Raw genomic sequence first — 18,254 nt, 5'->3', positions numbered from 1 at the left:
ACTAAGGGATGTTGTTCATTGGTGATGGGGTTTGCCCTGCTTTACCTCATCACACTAACCCCACGCCTTCCTGAGACTCGACACTTAATTGCCGATTGTACTGTGTGGAACAGAAAGAAAGACAAGCTCAAGAGTGTAGCTCGCATTTCTGCTCCTGAATCAGTGCCAAGTCAAGGTCCTTGCGCAGTTTCCTTCAGTCCATTTGTTTTGGATGGCTTTGTTGCTTTGTCTGACAAAGAAGAGTGTTGAAATCCAGTTAGCATCCTGCGAGATAGAGATACACAAGCAGCCCAGTCTTTTATCTCCAGTAAGGTGCTTACTTTAACGGAGGAAACGTTTTGTGGTTCATATGTAGTTGTATGTGGGATCAATCTTACCTCTGTTAGTGTGCCCTTACACCACATTAGGTCAGAGTTGGTCAGTGGGATGGTACAGGTAGCTGTACAGGAGAAAATACCAGTAGCACATACACTCTCAGAAATAAAGGTACAAGAGGGGTAAAAGCAAATTCTGTACTTTGAAGTACGAGACTGTACCCAGTCAGTAAATGTACTTCTAAAAGTACAAGTTTGAGCTTGCATGGTACTGTTTTGTACCTGTGTAGGTACAAAGTTTTGAAAAGTACATAAATGAACTCATTCACTGTTTTTGATTGTACTTCCATTGAGGATTTATAGGCTATTCTAAGAGTCACAAGTTGAGTAAATTAAGAACAGATGCTTGACATTTGAGAAACAGGATAACACTCAGGAAAAAAAACCACCTCTGAACTAGTTTTCTTCCTCGTGTGTTATCGTAATGCCCCCTGTGAATAGTTTTTGTAGAAGTACATACAGAAAAAATTCCTGTTTTTCCAGTAAAAACGTGCGGGAGTACAGGAGTGTGGGAAGTTATTACTTCCATTATCATTTGATGCACACATGCATGCATAGTCTGTTGTCTTTGGTTGGATTTGTGTAAGCCCAGGGAGGAGTGTGACTCGCAGACCCTTGACATTTATATGGTTGATGGCCGTTTGCGTTTTGCAGATACTCGTGTAACTTGTTGACCCAAATGAGTGATGCATCATTATCTTTTCACCCTGTTCTTTATATGCCAGGTAATTAACATGAATTTACTTCAGCTGCAATGTAAATGTCATTGACACAAGTGTCAACTGTTATGTTGTTTACAACACAGGGATTAGTGCTTATTTACATGCAATGTTAACATTTTCATGTTTTAATTCATTTTTATGGCAGTGGCTTCAAATCTAATAAACTGGGAAAAATATTTGCCTTTCATTTTTTAAAGAGGTACCCTATGGGAACCTATTGTACCCCTGACCATTGTATGGGAAAGGTACCCCAGGAAACAAATTAGTACAAAATCTTTCCCTTAAGGTACAAACTGTAAGAGTACATATGTCCTTATAAATAAAGGTGCACTTCTGGACCCTTAAAGGGTGCTGCCACAGTGACACACTTTCCAGGTACGGAATGGCACCTTTTTTTCTGAGAGTGTAGATTTTATTTTTTTGTGTGGCAAGAATGGGGAAAATTAGTTGATACCGACTACGCCACCTAGGGGAATTACACCCCCAGGAAATTATGTGAGATTAAATAGAGAATGTAATTTAAATCTAATTTAACTATTAAAAACCAAGTCACAGGTTTGAACACACTTGAGCCCAGAGACATGGTTCTACTTTTCTGGAAAAAGAAAAAGAGCGAAACACACTAATAAACCAAGTAGTTTTAATAATTAAAGATTGTCAAAGTGAAGCCCAACCCGACTCACTGAACTCACATGAGCAGTAATGTCATTATTTATATATATAAATATATAAATAAATAGTCTGCTGTGGTGGACCAGGGCAAAATATACGAAGTCCCAGCTGCACATTTTTCAGACTAATAAAGTCTTAACGAGAAAGTGGGTCCCTTCAGTAGCTTCAAATGGGTGGGATAGTACATTTCAAATTGTAGGACCTGACATGTACAGGCCCCTGTGTGCTAAGACTAGCCCATGATCACGTCATGGCTGGTCATTTGGGCATCAACAAAACGTATAAAACGTATCCTGCAGCATTTCTTCTGGCCCAGTCTAAAGGCTGATGTGGTGAAGTATTCTTTTCACGCTTGTCAGATTGCTGGGAGACCTAATCACGGTGTTCCCCAACAACAAATTGGTGGAGCTTCCCCCTCTAACCACATGCAGTTCACTAAAGAGTGACATTTCATTCTTGACAGGAACAGTGAGGTTAACACTGATACGGTGTGACTGCATTAAAACATCAGTAAATCTGCCCCATAAAATAAAAACAGAAACAAAAGAACTAGAAACAGAGGAAAACAGAACTAACAAAAAAAAAAAAAAAAAAGAATCTGATCCTTAGATCAGGATCATTCCTCTTAATTCACACTCCGACAAAGACTGTATACAAATGCTTTATTGGTTATATAAATTATTAATTATAGCACATTACTCACATCACTGACTGCACAGTAGCAGAGTGTCTTTGCTGTGATGTGCTGTTATTACTGTCATTTCTTTCTGACTGTGCAGCTGAGATAAAGGCACCTTCTTCAGGATTACATACACCTGGCGTTTAGAGTCCCTGAGGAGATGTACATCACTGAGTAGAGTCCTGAGTATGAATACAGTCGGAGGTGAAGGACGGGCGCGTCACGGTGGGTAAGGAGTTCGGCATCGGGGGGATTATTGCTTCATTAACATTCTGGCTGATTATTGCTGTACTGATGAACTGTACCTGATTCAGTCTGATGTCACAGCAACATTACAAGAATATCAAGTGTCTCAGGTTGAAACCGACAAGGATCTTCAGGAACGGTGAGGCAGTCATACTTGATCATTGTGCTCATTTCAGTGCTGTTCCCTGATAAAGATCACAGAAAAATCTCACGCTGACATTTAGACAGCTGGACAAAATCTGAACTTCGTCAGTTACACATGCAAACACAGAACCTACGATAACTTCATTTGAGCTAGAGGAGTACAAACGCAATAAATAGCGAATAGCAAATAAAATAGCAAATCAACAACTCCCAATAAAAAAAAGCTACGGCCAGATCCAAACCTCAATACCAGAATCAGTACATAGACCTACAGCACAGTGATCCAGCTGTGGCACCATAGAAGTTAAGGGCACTAGTTGAAGTTCATAAAGTTGAGAAAGGCACAGCCTAAATCCTTAATCTGCCAGCATCGTCACCATTAGTATCAGTCAGACTTTGGCTGTAGATGAATAAACACCATTAGGATTATACACTTAAGGCCCTTTGTGGTGAAAGATTAAGGCACTAAAGACCCTTTCCCTTATCACATTTACCCAGTTTAGGATCCACATACAGTAAATTCATGACAAACTCAAACACCGAGCTCTCCTACAGTCCAACAGCACATAACAGATCACTAAAGAAATGTATAGCTAGAGGAAATTAGCTCCACGTGGTTCGAGGGAGGCAGTGACTCAGTGAGGATGGCTCTGCAGTTACATTCACACACAAAAAACAACCTTTCCCCAGATAAATACAGTAACACTTCACAGCGTGCCGACAGGAGAAAGGTGCTCATCGTTTCGGGTTCATGTTACTCTGCAGGTCCTCCTTTAGGGGAACGTTTCCATTCTCCACACTCCCACTAGGATCACCTCCTCTGAGCCTCTGGAGGACTCGATCCTTCAGACGAAGCACCCGCGGCACACCAAACACCCCCAGAAACACACCGATGACCAGCATCACAGTCCCAAAAATCCCTGCCACCTTTCCAAACCCCTCCTGACAGGTCTGGATCCGTCGTACGTCTGAAAGCAGACAAAGCAGAACACAGTGGACGAAGCTTAAAGGCTGTTGTACTCAAAAGGCCTTACAGCTGGGATTTCCCTGTATCACAATTTTTGCATTAATATCAGCGTGACAAAGATATCCTGTCAAAAATGTAGAGTCTGATGGAGTGGGCTCGTGACGCCCATCAAAAACTGCAAAAATTAAACCAGACCAAAAAAAAAAAAAAACCACTGCATTTGCTGTGCAAGATATCAGTCAGACAGTGCAACGTCCAAGCAATTGGTTGCATGTTGAGAGTTGCCAACACAATTTCTGTGCAACTTCTCATCTGGCAAAATGACTGGTTTGAAAATTTGTCGTCTCACTTGATCCCATGATGCGTTACTGGTGTTTCATACATTATTGACCATTTCATGAAACTTGTTACATAAAATCGTGACATTTTGATCTGTTGCAACTGAGTTTCAAGTGAGTTGCGGGACACTGTACAATATGCAAATCAAGTGCACTCTAGTTGTATGTAGGTTTCAAGCAACTAGACCTGCATGAAGCCTGCACTATGTAAAGCCAGCCTCATGTGCAACAATCAATAGCCCTGTTTGGAGATAGTGTACCGTGTAAGCGGCCTGCGAAGAGGGAAAGGAGGTCTCGGTTCTCTTCTGGGGTGGAAAAGCCAGCATTCAAACTCCTTCCTCCTTAAAACGAGAGCAACATCAGAAATCAGAAGAGAAAATCTCACTTTTACTGACAGCCCAATTATTAGTAAATATACGCTGAACAGATGGGAAGAACTGAAACAGCATTCCATCACTAAACGGTGCAACCTTGTAAGAAAAAGCTCTCAACTTTAAGGTGCAGCAGTGTAACATTATAAGGTCTGTTTGTGATGTTTGCTCTGAGACGATTTTAAGGAGGAGGTGCTGAATAACTGCAAATTAATATTTGCATCACAAGTCAACAAAGGTTAAGAGAGTTGCAAGTATGAAAGAACGTTATTGCATTAAGGGGAATTCCACCCATTTTCTGCCCAATCCAGTGTGTGAGGTGTAATCAGAGATTCAGAGGGTTTGATCTGAAATGGTTCAGACGTCTTTACAGTGGTGGTGATGGGAACCAGGCGTCGCCTTATAGACACTTTATTTACCATCCAGAACCACCAGAGAACCTACACGAGTCTTCTGAGCTTATATGGAATGTCGATGATGGAAAACAGTGGAAAATCTGGAATGAGTTTTCTTTGGGGACTATTTTGCCGCACAGCGCCCTGCATGTCTCCCTCCACCATGAATGGAGTTGAAGTTCTCTAAACTCTCATAAAACAGCGTCTCAGTCATCAGGCAGTGAATTCAGAACCAGCTCATGTAGGAACTGAGGAGCTTTTAGAGGGGAACGTCTGGTTCCCATCACCACCACTGGGAATGGCTCTGACTGTTTGTGTAAAAGAGTAACTGTTAGCCTAACTAGCATGCTGCCAGCTCTGCTTACCACAGAACTGGTTCAGTTCTACTAACAAAAGCTTCACTGACACAGGTTTAGATGATGACTCAAATCCGAGGAACAGAAGTCAAGTGGGTGATATTAAAAGGGACATAAAGCTGAAATTAAACCTTCGGTGTATGGAGCCTCCTCGCCAAGCTAATCCTAGCCGGCTCCCCTCTCCTAGCTAATTTAGCCTAGCTGAAGAGATCCAAACCCGCCAGTGCAGGTTCAATTCGACTAGCTGCTCTGCTGTCACAAGTATAGATGATGCAAACTTATAACAGCGAGAGCAAAGTGGACTGACCAGTGCTGGAGTGACAAAGCTGAAATCTACCCTGTTCTGTAGCGCTTTAACCTGTAGCCTGCTAGGCTAGGCTAAGTTGCGGACTCAGTTCAGCGAGCCGATTTAAAGCACCAGGTTAGAGGATGAAGACTCCTATCTAAGAGCACTCATTTGAATGACTGGAGCTGAAGTGACAAAGATATAAACAGAGTTCTGTGGTGCTTTGAGCTGAACCCTTCCAGGCGATGCTAAAGCTAATGTAGCTAGTTATCCAGCTACAGGAGAGAGAGAGAGAGAGAGAGAGAGAGAGAGAGAGAGAGAGAGAGAGAGAGAGAGAGAGAGAGAGAGAGAGAGAGAGAGAGAGAGAGAGAGAGAGAGAGAGAGAGAGAGAGAGAGAGAGAGAGAGAGAGAGAGAGAGAGAGAGACAACTGCTTTATAACTCTGTCTCTGACAACATTAATTACATTATTTTATTTATTGGTACTGAAGTTCAAACACCCCCCCCCCCCCCCCCCCCCCCACCTCATATCAGCTACACTCCTGTACGCTGAGGGCTTTGATGCCCACAAGCAGAACAGATACCCACCTTTGATGGTCACATTCCAAATGCTGACGGACGTACCGTCCTCCTCTTGTATGGTGTAGATCCCAGAGTCTGAAGGAACCGTGTTACCCAGAATGAAGGTGTTTCCAACGATGAAGACCCTCTTCTGATATTCAGGAAGGCATCCATGGTGTCGTCCATCTACACTGCACAACTGGAGTCGGGAGAGGTTCCCAGTCCTCGTGAAGAGAATTCTTGCAGTTCCAGAAATCTGCAGATCCATCTTGAGGAGGTCACCAGTATCCAGCTCACGAGGAAATTCAGGAGCTAAAACATCAACACAAACAAGAGATGACTCAAGATTAATTCAACCATCTATAAAGTTGGAAATTGCTACAAATCTTAAATGACTGATTTCAGTTGTGCTATCCATGCACCTCTGACAAGTGTGTTCTCTTGTAGATACTGTCAGAGGTGAGACCAGCTGAACACTGGTTAAAAAAAAAAAAAAAAAAAAAAGGTAAAAAACAACCCAAGCTTCTCATTAGGCGGAATGCTTTTAAAGCTTGTTCAGCCTCACAACAGTGGCTATGAAAGAACATTTGTGGGCAGAGCTTGGGGACGGCAACTGTTTGAGTCACTTGGTTGTACTTACTAAGAAGCTGCAGGAACTGTCGACAAAAAACGACTTCCCTTCCAGAGCAATAGACTGAATAGCGGCCTCTAGTTGAGTAGGTGACCTGAGGGACGGTCAGGGTACTTCTCCCCTCGTTTCCTGCACAGGTGAGCTCAAAACCCTGTTTAGCACCAGGACCACACTGAGCCACTTCTGCCCCATTCCTCCTCCACTGGGTCAAACCTGAACACGGCTGGTCACAGATCAGTGCAGCGGATTCGTTCAGCTTCTTCTGTGTTTTTGGGAATGAGTCAGTGGTGGACGCAGACAGCACTGCAGCAGAGAGAAACATGATCTTTACATTCAGAACACACTAAAACCCACCCTGTTATGTAATGTTACTATAAATTCAAAACATCAAAAAAAACTCTTTTATGACTTGAAAATGTATAAAATATTTTAAAAATATATTTTAAATTCGGCATCAGCTCCCCCGGGGGGGGATTCCGAGGCGCTCCAAGGCCAGCTGGGCGATATAGTCACGCCAGCGTGTCCTGGGTCTTCCCCGTGGTCTCCTCCCGGGTGGACTTGCCGGTGACACCTCCCGAGGGAGGCGTCCAGGAGGCATCCTAACCAGATGCCCGAACCACCTCAGCTGGCTCCTCTCGACGTGGAGAAGCAGCGGTTCTACTCCGAGTCCCTCCCGGGTGACCGAACTTCTCACCCTATCTCTAAGGGAGAGTCCAGACACCCTGCGGAGGAAACTCATTTCGGCCACTTGACAAGTGTATTATGTGTGCGAGAAATCATTAGGAAATCTCCAAGAAACATAGGACAAGCAGCAAATCAGTACGTAATCAATCTACCCGGACTGTAGCTGCCATCGAAGTCAGAATAAATAAATAAATAATAGATTAATAAATATTAGGTTAAAAAATATAGAGTTCATAAATACATACATTTCTAGTAAAATAGTTAAATATTAGAAGCATAATTTCATATATTTCATGTATATTGTTTGTTTTGATAGGGGGGAACCAAAGTTTGCTGCCGCGGGTTGATAGGGTGTTACTTTTGAGGGTTATACTTGTAACATGCTGGACCAAGCTAGCAGGCAGACACCTCGCTGATTCCTCTGCCTAAGATCAGCAATGATTAAGGAAGATTGGATAAAGTGCATAGTGCGTTTAAGGACTGAAGATTTCTAATTTTCTCTCAAGGGAAAGCGGCCAATGAGGTACATTTAATGTTTTCTGTTACTGTAATTTTGTAAGAGTGTAAAGATGTAATGTGACGAATTTCATGTAACAGTACGGTCGTGTTGTTCCTTTGAAGTCTTTATGTGGAAATAAGTTGTTTTTTTTGTTTTATCTTTCTGTATGTCTAACAGTTCTCACGGCACACTATCATGCTTTGTGTGATTAAAGCCCGTAATACAAAGAACGACTTGGTTTCGTGATCTCGACTTGAGAGTGAATTACAGTGAGAACTCAGCCACCGCGACACGAGGGGAGAGCGTGAACAGCAGCCAGCAAGGAGCCTGCGCGCGCGTGCATCTCTCGTCGTCGGAGCTGTGAAGATGTGCGAGGTTTCGGCGGAGCCACTCGTCAAAGGACAGTATGCAACCTGCCGGTAACCTAAGCGAGTTGTGTGGTTATGCCAACGAGAAGCACGTTTGAGCTAAGTTAAATGTGAACACGTGTGGTAGCCTCTACAACTGCTTATAGCACTCTTTGAGTTTGAAGATTCAGTTGGACCGATTGCACTCGCCATAAAGATATTTTCAAGGACTTGCATATTTCATTAAGGAATGCTTGCTAAGTTTGAAGTGTAACTAAGGTTTAATATGATAACGTTTCTGATTATTCTATATTTGTTGCCTTTGATGTTCGCATGTGTATAGGTTAATGTTTAGCAACATTAAGTAATTCTGAGAAGTATTTAGTTTAAAGGAGTACTATGGTATTTGCCTATTTGCAGTGATTCTAAGTTTAAAGAGTGCTCTCATTTAATATTCACCTGACAAGTCTACGTGTATCTTGCCATATAGGGCATTTAATCTATCACTTTACATTCAAGCTGGTGTGATCTAACTGCAATATTATTATTTCATTTATTATTTGCCTATAGTTATTAGCCTTATTACTACATTATTAATACTTTACATCTTTTATACTTTTACATTTTAATTTCACAGAATAGCCTTTGAACATAGGCCACTGAAGGATAACGCGTGTAACTGATTTTGAAAATAGTTTCAAGGGTGAAACTTACTTTGATTTACAAGCTAATTTAATTTAAGCTATTTAAGGCTCCTTAAGGTTACATATTAAACTCAGTTTAATTCTTAAAATACTAAAATGGCTGATAAGGACATTGCAACTGAAATGCAAGACCCAGAAGTTCCTCATGAAGAAGAAGAGGAGTCTGTTCATGATGAACCTTTAGAAGAAAACCCTGCACAGGAAGTTGAAGTGAATACAGAAACTGATGTTACTGAGGACAAGAGAAAAAGAAGATTTACTGAAAAGGGTCAGGAGCTGCACAATGAAAAATTAAAGAAATTTCAACGCAATTTTGACAAAACATACGAGAAATGGAAAGCTCTTGCCAAAGAGGCTAAAAAAGCACTCTCCTTACCCAACACAACTAAGGTTCTACATGAACACCAAATTCAAATTCACGCTGCTGATCTTGAAGTAAAGGAACGCTATGAGGATGTTCGCAAATGCAGTGTCCCGGACGCAGACACCCGACGTCGGGTAGACACCTGTGATGCTGTATCAAAACAGCTGATTGAACGACTACATGTTCTACAGGTTGAAGACACAGATAAGCATTTACCCACTGTACGAGCACCATGGGGTAACACTGGCTCAGTGTTTTCATGTCAAGAAGACCAAGTGTCCATGTTGAGCCGCCCAGTCTATGGACGTGTTTCAAAACGCTCAAGCGTGTCCTCCACAAGGAAGCAGGAGGCAGAAGCAGAGCTTGCTGCAACTAAAGCTACCTTGAAGGTTCTAGCAGAAATGGAACAGGAAGAAAAGGAGCTTGAAAGGCTTGAGGCTGAGAATAGAAGGCAGCTAGCACAGCAAGAAGCAGAAAATGCTGAAAGACATAAGTTACTGGAAGAGAAGCGCAGACAGTTAAAACGTTTGGAAGCAACTAAAAGAATGAATGCTGCAAAGGCAAGACTTCAAGTCTACGAACAAGACGTAGGCTCAGATGAAGAAATATCAGATCTTCTTCATAACCATAACCTGCCTCCACTTAAAGCTAATGCCCTTCCAAGGTACAGCATGCCTTCACAGTCTGCCAGTAAGCTCCCCACCACGACCTATGAAGTCCCAAAGCCTACTTTTCAAGTTGCTCGCCCCACTTTTCACGATAACAGCACAACAATGCTTGCTGAAGCGATAGCAGAGTCCATAAATACAAGCCGTCTTCCAGTGCCAGAGCCACCGATCTTTAGCGGAGACCCAATAAGATACAAGGACTGGAAAATGTCATTCCTAACCCTTATAGGCCGGAAGAACATTCCCGTAAATGAAAAGATTTACTACCTCCGCAAGTATGTCACAGGAGCGGCGAAGAAAGCAATTGAGAGTTATTTCCTGGTGGGCACTGAGGAAGCCTATTATTCCGCATGGGAAATATTAGAAGAACGATACGGCAACTCCTTTGTTGTCGCTAAGGCTTTCCGCGACAAGCTGAATTCGTGGACAAAGATTGGACCCAAAGACAGTGTTGAGCTGAGAGAATTCGCAGACTTTCTGCGAGGCTGTCAAGCAGCTATGAGTCATATTAAGAGTCTCGAAGTCCTAAACGACTGCAGTGAAAATCAAAGAATCCTTAGCAAGCTCCCTGACTGGCTCACTGCCAGGTGGAACAGAAAGGTAATGGAATTCGAAGAAGAAACACAAGACTTTCCTAGTTTCCACACCTTTGTTGAATTTGTGTCTAGAGAAGCCAAGATAGCTTGCAATCCGATGACTTCGCTTCATGCTCTGAAGAGTGGTGATGCTGAAAGGGCAAAGCCGTCTAAGGTCCGCAATGTCGGTGCAAAGGTGCTAGCAAGTGCATCTGAAGAGAAGCCAGATGTTGAAGGACAAAGGGGCAATGCTAAGGGATGCATGTTTTGTGAGAAGACAAACCATGGCATTCAGACATGTCGGAAGTTAATAGAGAAGCCTATCAAAGAGCGAGTTAAGTATGTGCAAACAAAGAAATTGTGTTTTGCATGTCTAAGGCCAGGACACCACTCAAAGAGCTGCGAGAAGAGAAGTGTTTGCAATGTGTGCACGGGGAGGCATCCCACATGTCTGCATGAAGACCGTGCCAAGGCGGATGAAAAGGTCCAAGCTGATGGACAAAATGAGAGTGGGAAACCCTCGAAAGGAAAAGAAAAGCCTAAAGAGCAGAAACACGGTGACACAGAATCCACAACTACTGAAGTAACAAGCACAGCTATGTCTAACCAAGTCATGCACAATAGGAACAGCACATATGCATCCACAATAGTGCCAGTTTGGCTGTCAACAACAAGAAACCCAGATGCTGAAGTTCTGGTATACGCTCTTCTAGATAGTCAGAGCGATAGCACCTTCATCTTACAAGAAAGAGCAGAGACTCTCGATACACAGATGGAGCCCGTGCAATTAAAGCTTTGCACTCTAGTGTCCAAGCGGACTGTAATCCCAAGTCACAAGCTAGTTGGGTTGCAGGTCAGAGGGTTTTACTCCTCCAAGAAAATCCCTCTTCCTGTGACTTATTCGCGAGACTTTATCCCTGCTAGTCTAAGTCACATTCCCACACCCAAGACAGCAAGAGCATGGTCTCACTTAGAGCACCTTGCTGAAGAGATCGCTCCTCTGATAGACTGCGACGTTGGCCTGCTCATAGGGTACAATTGTTCTCAAGCCCTGTTGCCAAGAGAAATTGTATCAGGCAAAGATGACGAGCCGTTCGCAGTAAGGACAGATCTTGGCTGGAGCATCGTTGGCTGTGTCAATCCCTGTGTTGACTATGGAGATGCCATCGGAAGCAGCCACAGAATCATTGTGAAACAAGTCACACCAAGTCTACAGTCATCTAGTGACCTAACGAATCAAGTTCAGTACATATGCAGAACCCAAGTCAAGGAAATCATTGTTCCGACTGATGTGCTGAAAGTGCTTGAATCCGACTTCAGCGAGAGAAACGTGGAAGATGCCCATTTCTCTCAGGATGACCTTCTCTTCATCACGAAAATGGAGAAGGGCATAAAGACACAAGCGAATGGACAGCGGGAAATGCCATTGCCATTTAAAGAAGACAAGCCGTGTCTGCCTAACAAACTGAAGTGTGCAGATCATCGTCTCCGGTGTCTGAAAAGGAGATTTGAGAAAGACAAGCAGTACCACAAGGACTACGTTGCATTCATGAGCGACATCATATCCTGTGGAGATGCTCAAGAAGTCTTTTGGACGGACTCAAAGGTCGTCCTTGGATACGTGTACAACGATGCAAGAAGATTCCATGTGTTTGTGGCAAATCGCATCCAGCGGATTAAGGACAGCACCAGACCAGATCAGTGGAGACACGTGAGCTCAGAAGACAACCCCGCCGATCATGCATCGAGAGGCCTGCGGGCACAGGAGCTCATTGCCTCCAACTGGTTCTCTGGTCCTGATTTTCTCTGGTGTGAAGAACTTCCCAGTGGAAATGTTGAGGTGGAAGATGTAGCAGTAGAAGACCCTGAAGTACGCAATGTCTTCGTACACAAGGCTTCAGCTACAGAAGTTTTGCTTCTGGATCGCTTCCTTAAGTTCTCCTGCTGGACAAGATTAGTCAAGGACATTGCTCGTCTCATGCGACTTACTGAGGAGCTGAAAGGTTCAATCCCAAGAACAAATGAAGCCACAAGTCTGGTGGAAAGGAGTGATGCTGAGGCTACCATCATCAGTCTTGTTCAGAGAGAAGCTTTCGCGGAAGAAATCCAAACCCTCCAACATAGGAAGGAGCTTGTTAAGACCAGTAAGCTACACAAACTGAACCCTTTCCTTGACGAACAGGGAATCCTCAGGGTGGGAGGTCGGCTGATGCATGCTGATTTGCACCATCACATCAAGCATCCAGCTGTTTTACCTGCCAAAGGTCACGTAACAAGACTGCTCATACAGCATTATCATCAACAAGTACAACATCAGGGACGTGGCATTACAGTCAACGAGCTACGAGCCAATGGATTTTGGATACTCGGATGTAGTCATGCCGTGTCATCCTGCATTAACAAGTGTGTCAAGTGCAGAAGGTTTAGAAGGTCTACAGAGAATCAGCTAATGGCAGACTTGCCGCGCGACCGCATGGAAGAAACACCTCCATTTACGTATTGCGGAATAGACTGCTTCGGACCGTTCTATGTTAAGGATGGAAGGAAGGAGTCGAAGCGTTACGGTCTGCTGTTTACTTGCTTATGCTCTCGTGCAGTTCATATAGAGCTTCTTGAAGAGATGACCACAGACTTTTTCATCATTGCTCTCCGTGCCTTCATAGCCATACGTGGTAATGTTCGACAACTCCGCTGCGATCAAGGCACCAATTTCGTCGGTGCCAGGCGCGAGTTCATAGAGGCCTTGAAGGAGATGGATCAAGAACGCCTAAAGATACTAGGCTGTGAGTTTGTCATGAATCCGCCGTCAGCAAGCCACATGGGTGGTGCCTGGGAAAGGCAGATTCGGACAATAAGAAGTGTGCTTACATCTATCCTGGATCAGTCCTCTAATCGACTCGATACTTCATCATTGAGGACATACTTCTATGTAGTAATGGCAATCGTTAACAGTCGACCATTAACGGCTCACTTACTGAACGATCCCATGGGACCACAGCCTCTTTCACCTAATCATATACTGACAATGAAGTCCTCTATCATTCTTCCACCACCTGGAAAGTTTGAAAGAGAAGACCTCTACCTTCGGAAGAGGTGGCGCAAGGTCCAATACTTAGCCAACAAGTTTTGGTCCAGATGGCGCAAAGAATATCTGCTGAACTTACAACCGCGTCAGAAATGGCAACGAAAGCGCAGAAATGCTAAGGTCAATGATATAGTGATCGTACAAGATGACACTGCCCCAAGAACCGAGTGGAAGTTGGCAAAGGTCACAAAGGTCTATCCTGCAGAAGATGGTTGCGTAAGGAAACTGCAACTGCTGATCAGTGATTCAACTTTGGATAAAGAAGGGAAACGCATTGGGAAGCCAGTGTACTTGGAGAGACCCATCCATAAGACGGTCACCCTGATTGAAGCCGAGTGATGCTGCCACGTTTTTCTTGTAATGTGTCTTGTCAGCTAGGGCTAGCCTAGTATGTAGGTTTGAGTAAAATCACAAGTGATTTGGTGGGAGTGTAGCTGCCATCGAAGTCAGAATAAATAAATAAATAATAGATTAATAAATATTAGGTTAAAAAATATAGAGTTCATAAATACATACATTTCTAGTAAAATAGTTAAATATTAGAAGCATAATTTCATATATTTCATGTATATTGTTTGTTTTGATAGGGGGGAACCAAAGTTTGCTGCCGCGGGTTGATAGGGTGTTACTTTTGAGGGTTATACTTGTAACATGCTGGACCAAGCTAGCAGGCAGACACCTCGCTGATTCCTCTGCCTAAGATCAGCAATGATTAAGGAAGATTGGATAAAGTGCATAGTGCGTTTAAGGACTGAAGATTTCTAATTTTCTCTCAAGGGAAAGCGGCCAATGAGGTACATTTAATGTTTTCTGTTACTGTAATTTTGTAAGAGTGTAAAGATGTAATGTGACGAATTTCATGTAACAGTACGGTCGTGTTGTTCCTTTGAAGTCTTTATGTGGAAATAAGTTGTTTTTTTTGTTTTATCTTTCTGTATGTCTAACAGTTCTCACGGCACACTATCATGCTTTGTGTGATTAAAGCCCGTAATACAAAGAACGACTTGGTTTCGTGATCTCGACTTGAGAGTGAATTACACGGACAAAAGGGACACAGGAGTTAGACGCTCACTCTGGCCAACATGGCTCTGAACAAAGTTGTAAAGTTACCGTGTTAGACGTCGCAGATCAGGAGCTTTAGAAACTGTATCATAATGACAAACTCAAATCCATCTAAATTATAACTACCCACATCTGCAAATATGACACTGTACATTGTGTTTAACACATTTATTCCTTCCAGCCACTGTTTAAGACATGATCATACTTACCAAGGATTAGAACTAGGAAGAGCCCCAGAGAGGCCATCAACAGGCAGCTAGTGAGGTTCATCTGTGGAAGACATAATAGGATGTGAAACAGAAAAGATGAGTCGCAGGTCATTAAGGGGAAATCACTTTCTTTGATGTTTGAGTTTGATGTCGTTTGTAAACACTGTTAAAGATTCTATGTGTTCCGTTTACCCTCCAGTCCGTCCACAGAAACCTCGTCACAAAACGACCCATTTTAAATTCACTGCTTCAGTAACTCACAGAAAACTGAGATGAGCTGCAGCCAAAGCTGGGAGTGAACTGTACTACGACAGATTCTCATGTCAACAGCTCACATGACTCCTACACATGTATGCACATACACTGATGTGCCAAAATTCATGGGACAGGAACTAGTATCGTGTAGGACCCCCTCCAGCCTGGCAGGGTGCAGCAACTCAACGTGGTATCGATTCTACAGGTGGACAGAAGACACCTGGAGGGATGCCGAGCTTGTCTGGATTGACACCCACAGCTCTGTGGTGTTTGTAGGTGCAGGATCTCTGGTGTGAAAGTTCCTCTCCATGACATCCCATAACTGCTGGATTGGGACAAAAGTCCAGGCCACAACTCTCAGCAGAACTCTCCAGAATGATCCGGACAACTTGGGCCTGATGGCATGGTGCATTATCCAGTTGGAATACCCCATCATTGTGGGGTTTCATGAAGTCCATGAAGGGCTGCAAATGGTCACCAAGCAGTGAAAAGGTCAGTGATGTGTTAAGGCAAACCAGTGGACCCAACCCATGAACACACCCCACACCAGTGTGGAACCACCACCATCCTGCACAGTGCCTCGTTGACAACTGGGATCCACGGCTTCATGGGGTCTAAACCACACAAACCCTACTGCCAGCCTGAAACAGCTGGTACCGTGACTCATCGGACCACGCCACATGACACCAGTCCTCTAGGGTCCAGTTAGCGACCTCACAAGCCCAGGTGAGACACTGTGTCCAGTGCCTTGGTGTTAAGAGGCACTCTGGTGGGTCTTCTGCTCCCATATCCCATGGAAGCTGAAGAACACTGCACTGACCTGTGGGACATGCGTGTGAGACCTCCTGCAGCGAATGTGGATGTGATTTCTGGGAGTTGCTTGTCTGCACAGACAGATCTAGTCAGACGCCGCCAGTCACGTTCGTTAAGCACCTGTGAGCATCCACTGCGCTGTCCACTGTGGGGGTAGTGCCTTTCATGGTGTATTCCTGGTACACACAACACTGGATAGAGGAATGTTAAATACTCGCACAACTTCAGAAACGGAATATCCCGTCCATCTGGCACCCACATCACAGGACCCTGCCATGACCAGGCTGACCAGTGTTCAAACCCATGGACGTTTTAAACTCCTACAACTCGAGTTTAAAAGCTCTAAAAAAAAAAAAATAGACCAGTGGCGTTGAAGTGTTTTATGCTTGGTCAGGAAATTAATGTATTCCTTTATATTAAAACCGTTTAACTATTTTGCTCAGATGCTCCAGATTAGTCCACTCATTACGGACTCGCCCGGGAGCGCCCCCTGGCGTCAACTGACGTGTAAACACTGGAAAAGTGCGCAAGTGCTGAGCGGAACGAGGCAGTCTGGGCTGGTTTATCAGGGCGAGGGGGGCCGCGGTCCGGAGATGGACCCACACGCTGCCCTCGCTGAAAGGGACTGGGCTTCCTGCGTGGCTGACCGGGTCGACGGAACTCCAGCAGGGCTGCTCGGCGGACCGAGCCGGGCGCTGGCGTTAGCTTGTTGTCCGAATTTTCCGTTCCACCTTAAATGGCGCAGCAGTTGCATTCTGGTGGCACACCCAGACTTCACACAGGCTAACTGCTGCGCCATTTAAGGTGGAACGGAAAATTCCAACGAGAAGGCAACCTGAGAGTCGGGGTAAATGGAACCGAGCCGCCCGGCTCTGTACCGGGGGGCTGCGGTTAAACGCTCTTGTTTCACCCGTTACTTTACCGTTTTACTCCCTCAGTAAAGACGGAGATCTGAGCTGCAGTCTGCGGGTCTGGGAGCTGCGTGTGTTGGCTGGTGATCGTGTGTGTTTGTTTGGGGGGCTGGTGATCGCGTGTGTTTGGGGGGCTGGTGATCGTGTGTGTGTGTGTGTGTGTTTGGGGGGCTGGTGATCGTGTGTGTGTGTGTGTGTGTGTTTGGGGGGCTGGTGATCGTGTGTGTGTTTGGGGGGCTGGTGATCGTGTGTGTGTTTGGGGGGCTGGTGATCGTGTGTGTGTTTGGGGGGCTGGTGATCGTGTGTGTTTGTTTGGGGGGCTGGTGATCGTGTGTGTGTTTGGGGGGCTGGTGATCGTGTGTGTTTGTTTGGGGGGCTGGTGATCGTGTGTGTGTTTGGGGGGCTGTTTGTTTACTCGGTCAGAAATGTAGGAGGACATCAGATGCCGAACGGATCTTCTCTTCCTGCTTGTTAGCCACTGCGCAGGAGGGCACGTGTCGAGCAGCGATTCAGGTTGATGATGGTCTGATTTTTAATAGTAAACTGTGCGGACGAGAAACGCCACTTAAACCATGAGGGCAGTAGTAACTGAACGGCTCAGAGAGCGGAGCCAGCCCGGCTGCTCAGCTCTTACCCCGCGAGAAAAATAAGTGCGCAACAGGTTCACGATCCCCCGAAATCCCCACCAGCCCCGGCCACGGCGAAACGGCCACCGGCCACGGAGAAACGGCTTCCACTGATAACGCCGCTGCTGCCATTTACACTCAAACTTCAGCAAACATACTGGGCGCGCTCGACATTTGTGTAAGTGGAGCGCATTAATGCACAGAGCAGTAGAGACACTTTCACCGGCCGGGTTGGGCAATATTACAGCAATATATACACACACACGCGGTCACCAGCCCCCCAAACACACATCCATCTCAGCATTACTGATCAGAGAAAAGTCAACGCTAATAAAGCGCTGTACTCACCGTAGGAAGACCGGACAATGCAACACCTACTAACGCCACCGTTTATATTGTTACAGCCCCTTTAAGCTGTAGTGATGTGTCGTTCGCGAACGATCCGGCTCTAAGAGTCGGCTCTTTGAAGTGAACGACTGGAACCGACTCCACAATGGGAGCCGTTTTAAGATCCTATTCAGGAGCCGTTTTTTCCTTCAGTATCTCGCGGTCTCTCCGCCTCCCTGTCGCTGCGCTTGTGCTCTGCAAGTGCCACAGAGCCGACAGTCTTTTTCCAACGTCGTTTTTTTGTCCTTCGGTAACTATATATATGGGGAGCCGTTTGGGAGCCGAAAGAGCCGGATCTCTACAGTAAGAAGAGCCATTAGAGCCG

At 44.8% G+C, this 18,254-nt stretch overlaps 1 protein-coding gene across 3 annotated transcripts; it reads right to left on the bottom strand.

The window, feature by feature from the left end:
- Positions 1 to 1,722: 1,722 nt before the first annotated feature.
- LOC108414970 lies at positions 1,723 to 18,252 on the bottom strand. Of its 3 annotated transcripts, none has more exons than XM_017687905.2 (6): positions 17,891 to 18,252; positions 14,938 to 14,998; positions 6,750 to 7,043; positions 6,137 to 6,421; positions 4,403 to 4,483; positions 1,723 to 3,805 (listed from the first exon to the last, which is right to left on the bottom strand). In XM_017687905.2, exons 2-6 carry the CDS (start codon positions 14,996 to 14,998, stop codon positions 3,573 to 3,575), a joined length of 954 nt encoding a protein of 317 aa, XP_017543394.1. In that variant the 5' UTR covers positions 17,891 to 18,252; the 3' UTR covers positions 1,723 to 3,572. The 3 variants fall into 3 exon arrangements, with proteins under 3 accessions (XP_017543394.1, XP_017543395.1, XP_017543396.1); XM_017687906.2 differs by lacking the exon at positions 17,891 to 18,252 and adding an exon at positions 16,928 to 17,025; XM_017687907.2 differs by lacking the exon at positions 4,403 to 4,483 and having other exon boundaries at positions 17,891 to 18,241.
- Positions 18,253 to 18,254: the final 2 nt, after the last annotated feature.

This window comes from Pygocentrus nattereri, chromosome 20 (genome assembly GCF_015220715.1).
Source record: "Pygocentrus nattereri isolate fPygNat1 chromosome 20, fPygNat1.pri, whole genome shotgun sequence".
In the NCBI taxonomy this organism is placed as follows: Eukaryota; Metazoa; Chordata; class Actinopteri; order Characiformes; family Serrasalmidae; genus Pygocentrus; species Pygocentrus nattereri.
Note: the sequence above shows the minus strand (reverse complement) of the source record. Positions and strands in the feature narration are given on the sequence as shown.

Excerpts from the sequence above, each read along its gene's own strand:
- LOC108414970 (XM_017687905.2), bottom strand. The coding sequence starts at position 14,998 with ATGAACCTCACTAGCTGCCTGTTGATGGCCTCTCTGGGGCTCTTCCTA. Across the intron at positions 7,044-14,937 it reads CTTCCTAGTTCTAATCCTTG|TGCTGTCTGCGTCCACCACT; the intron begins GTAAGTATGATC and ends TCTCTGCTGCAG. Across the intron at positions 4,484-6,136 it reads TTGGAATGTGACCATCAAAG|GAGGAAGGAGTTTGAATGCT; the intron begins GTGGGTATCTGT and ends TCTCGTTTTAAG.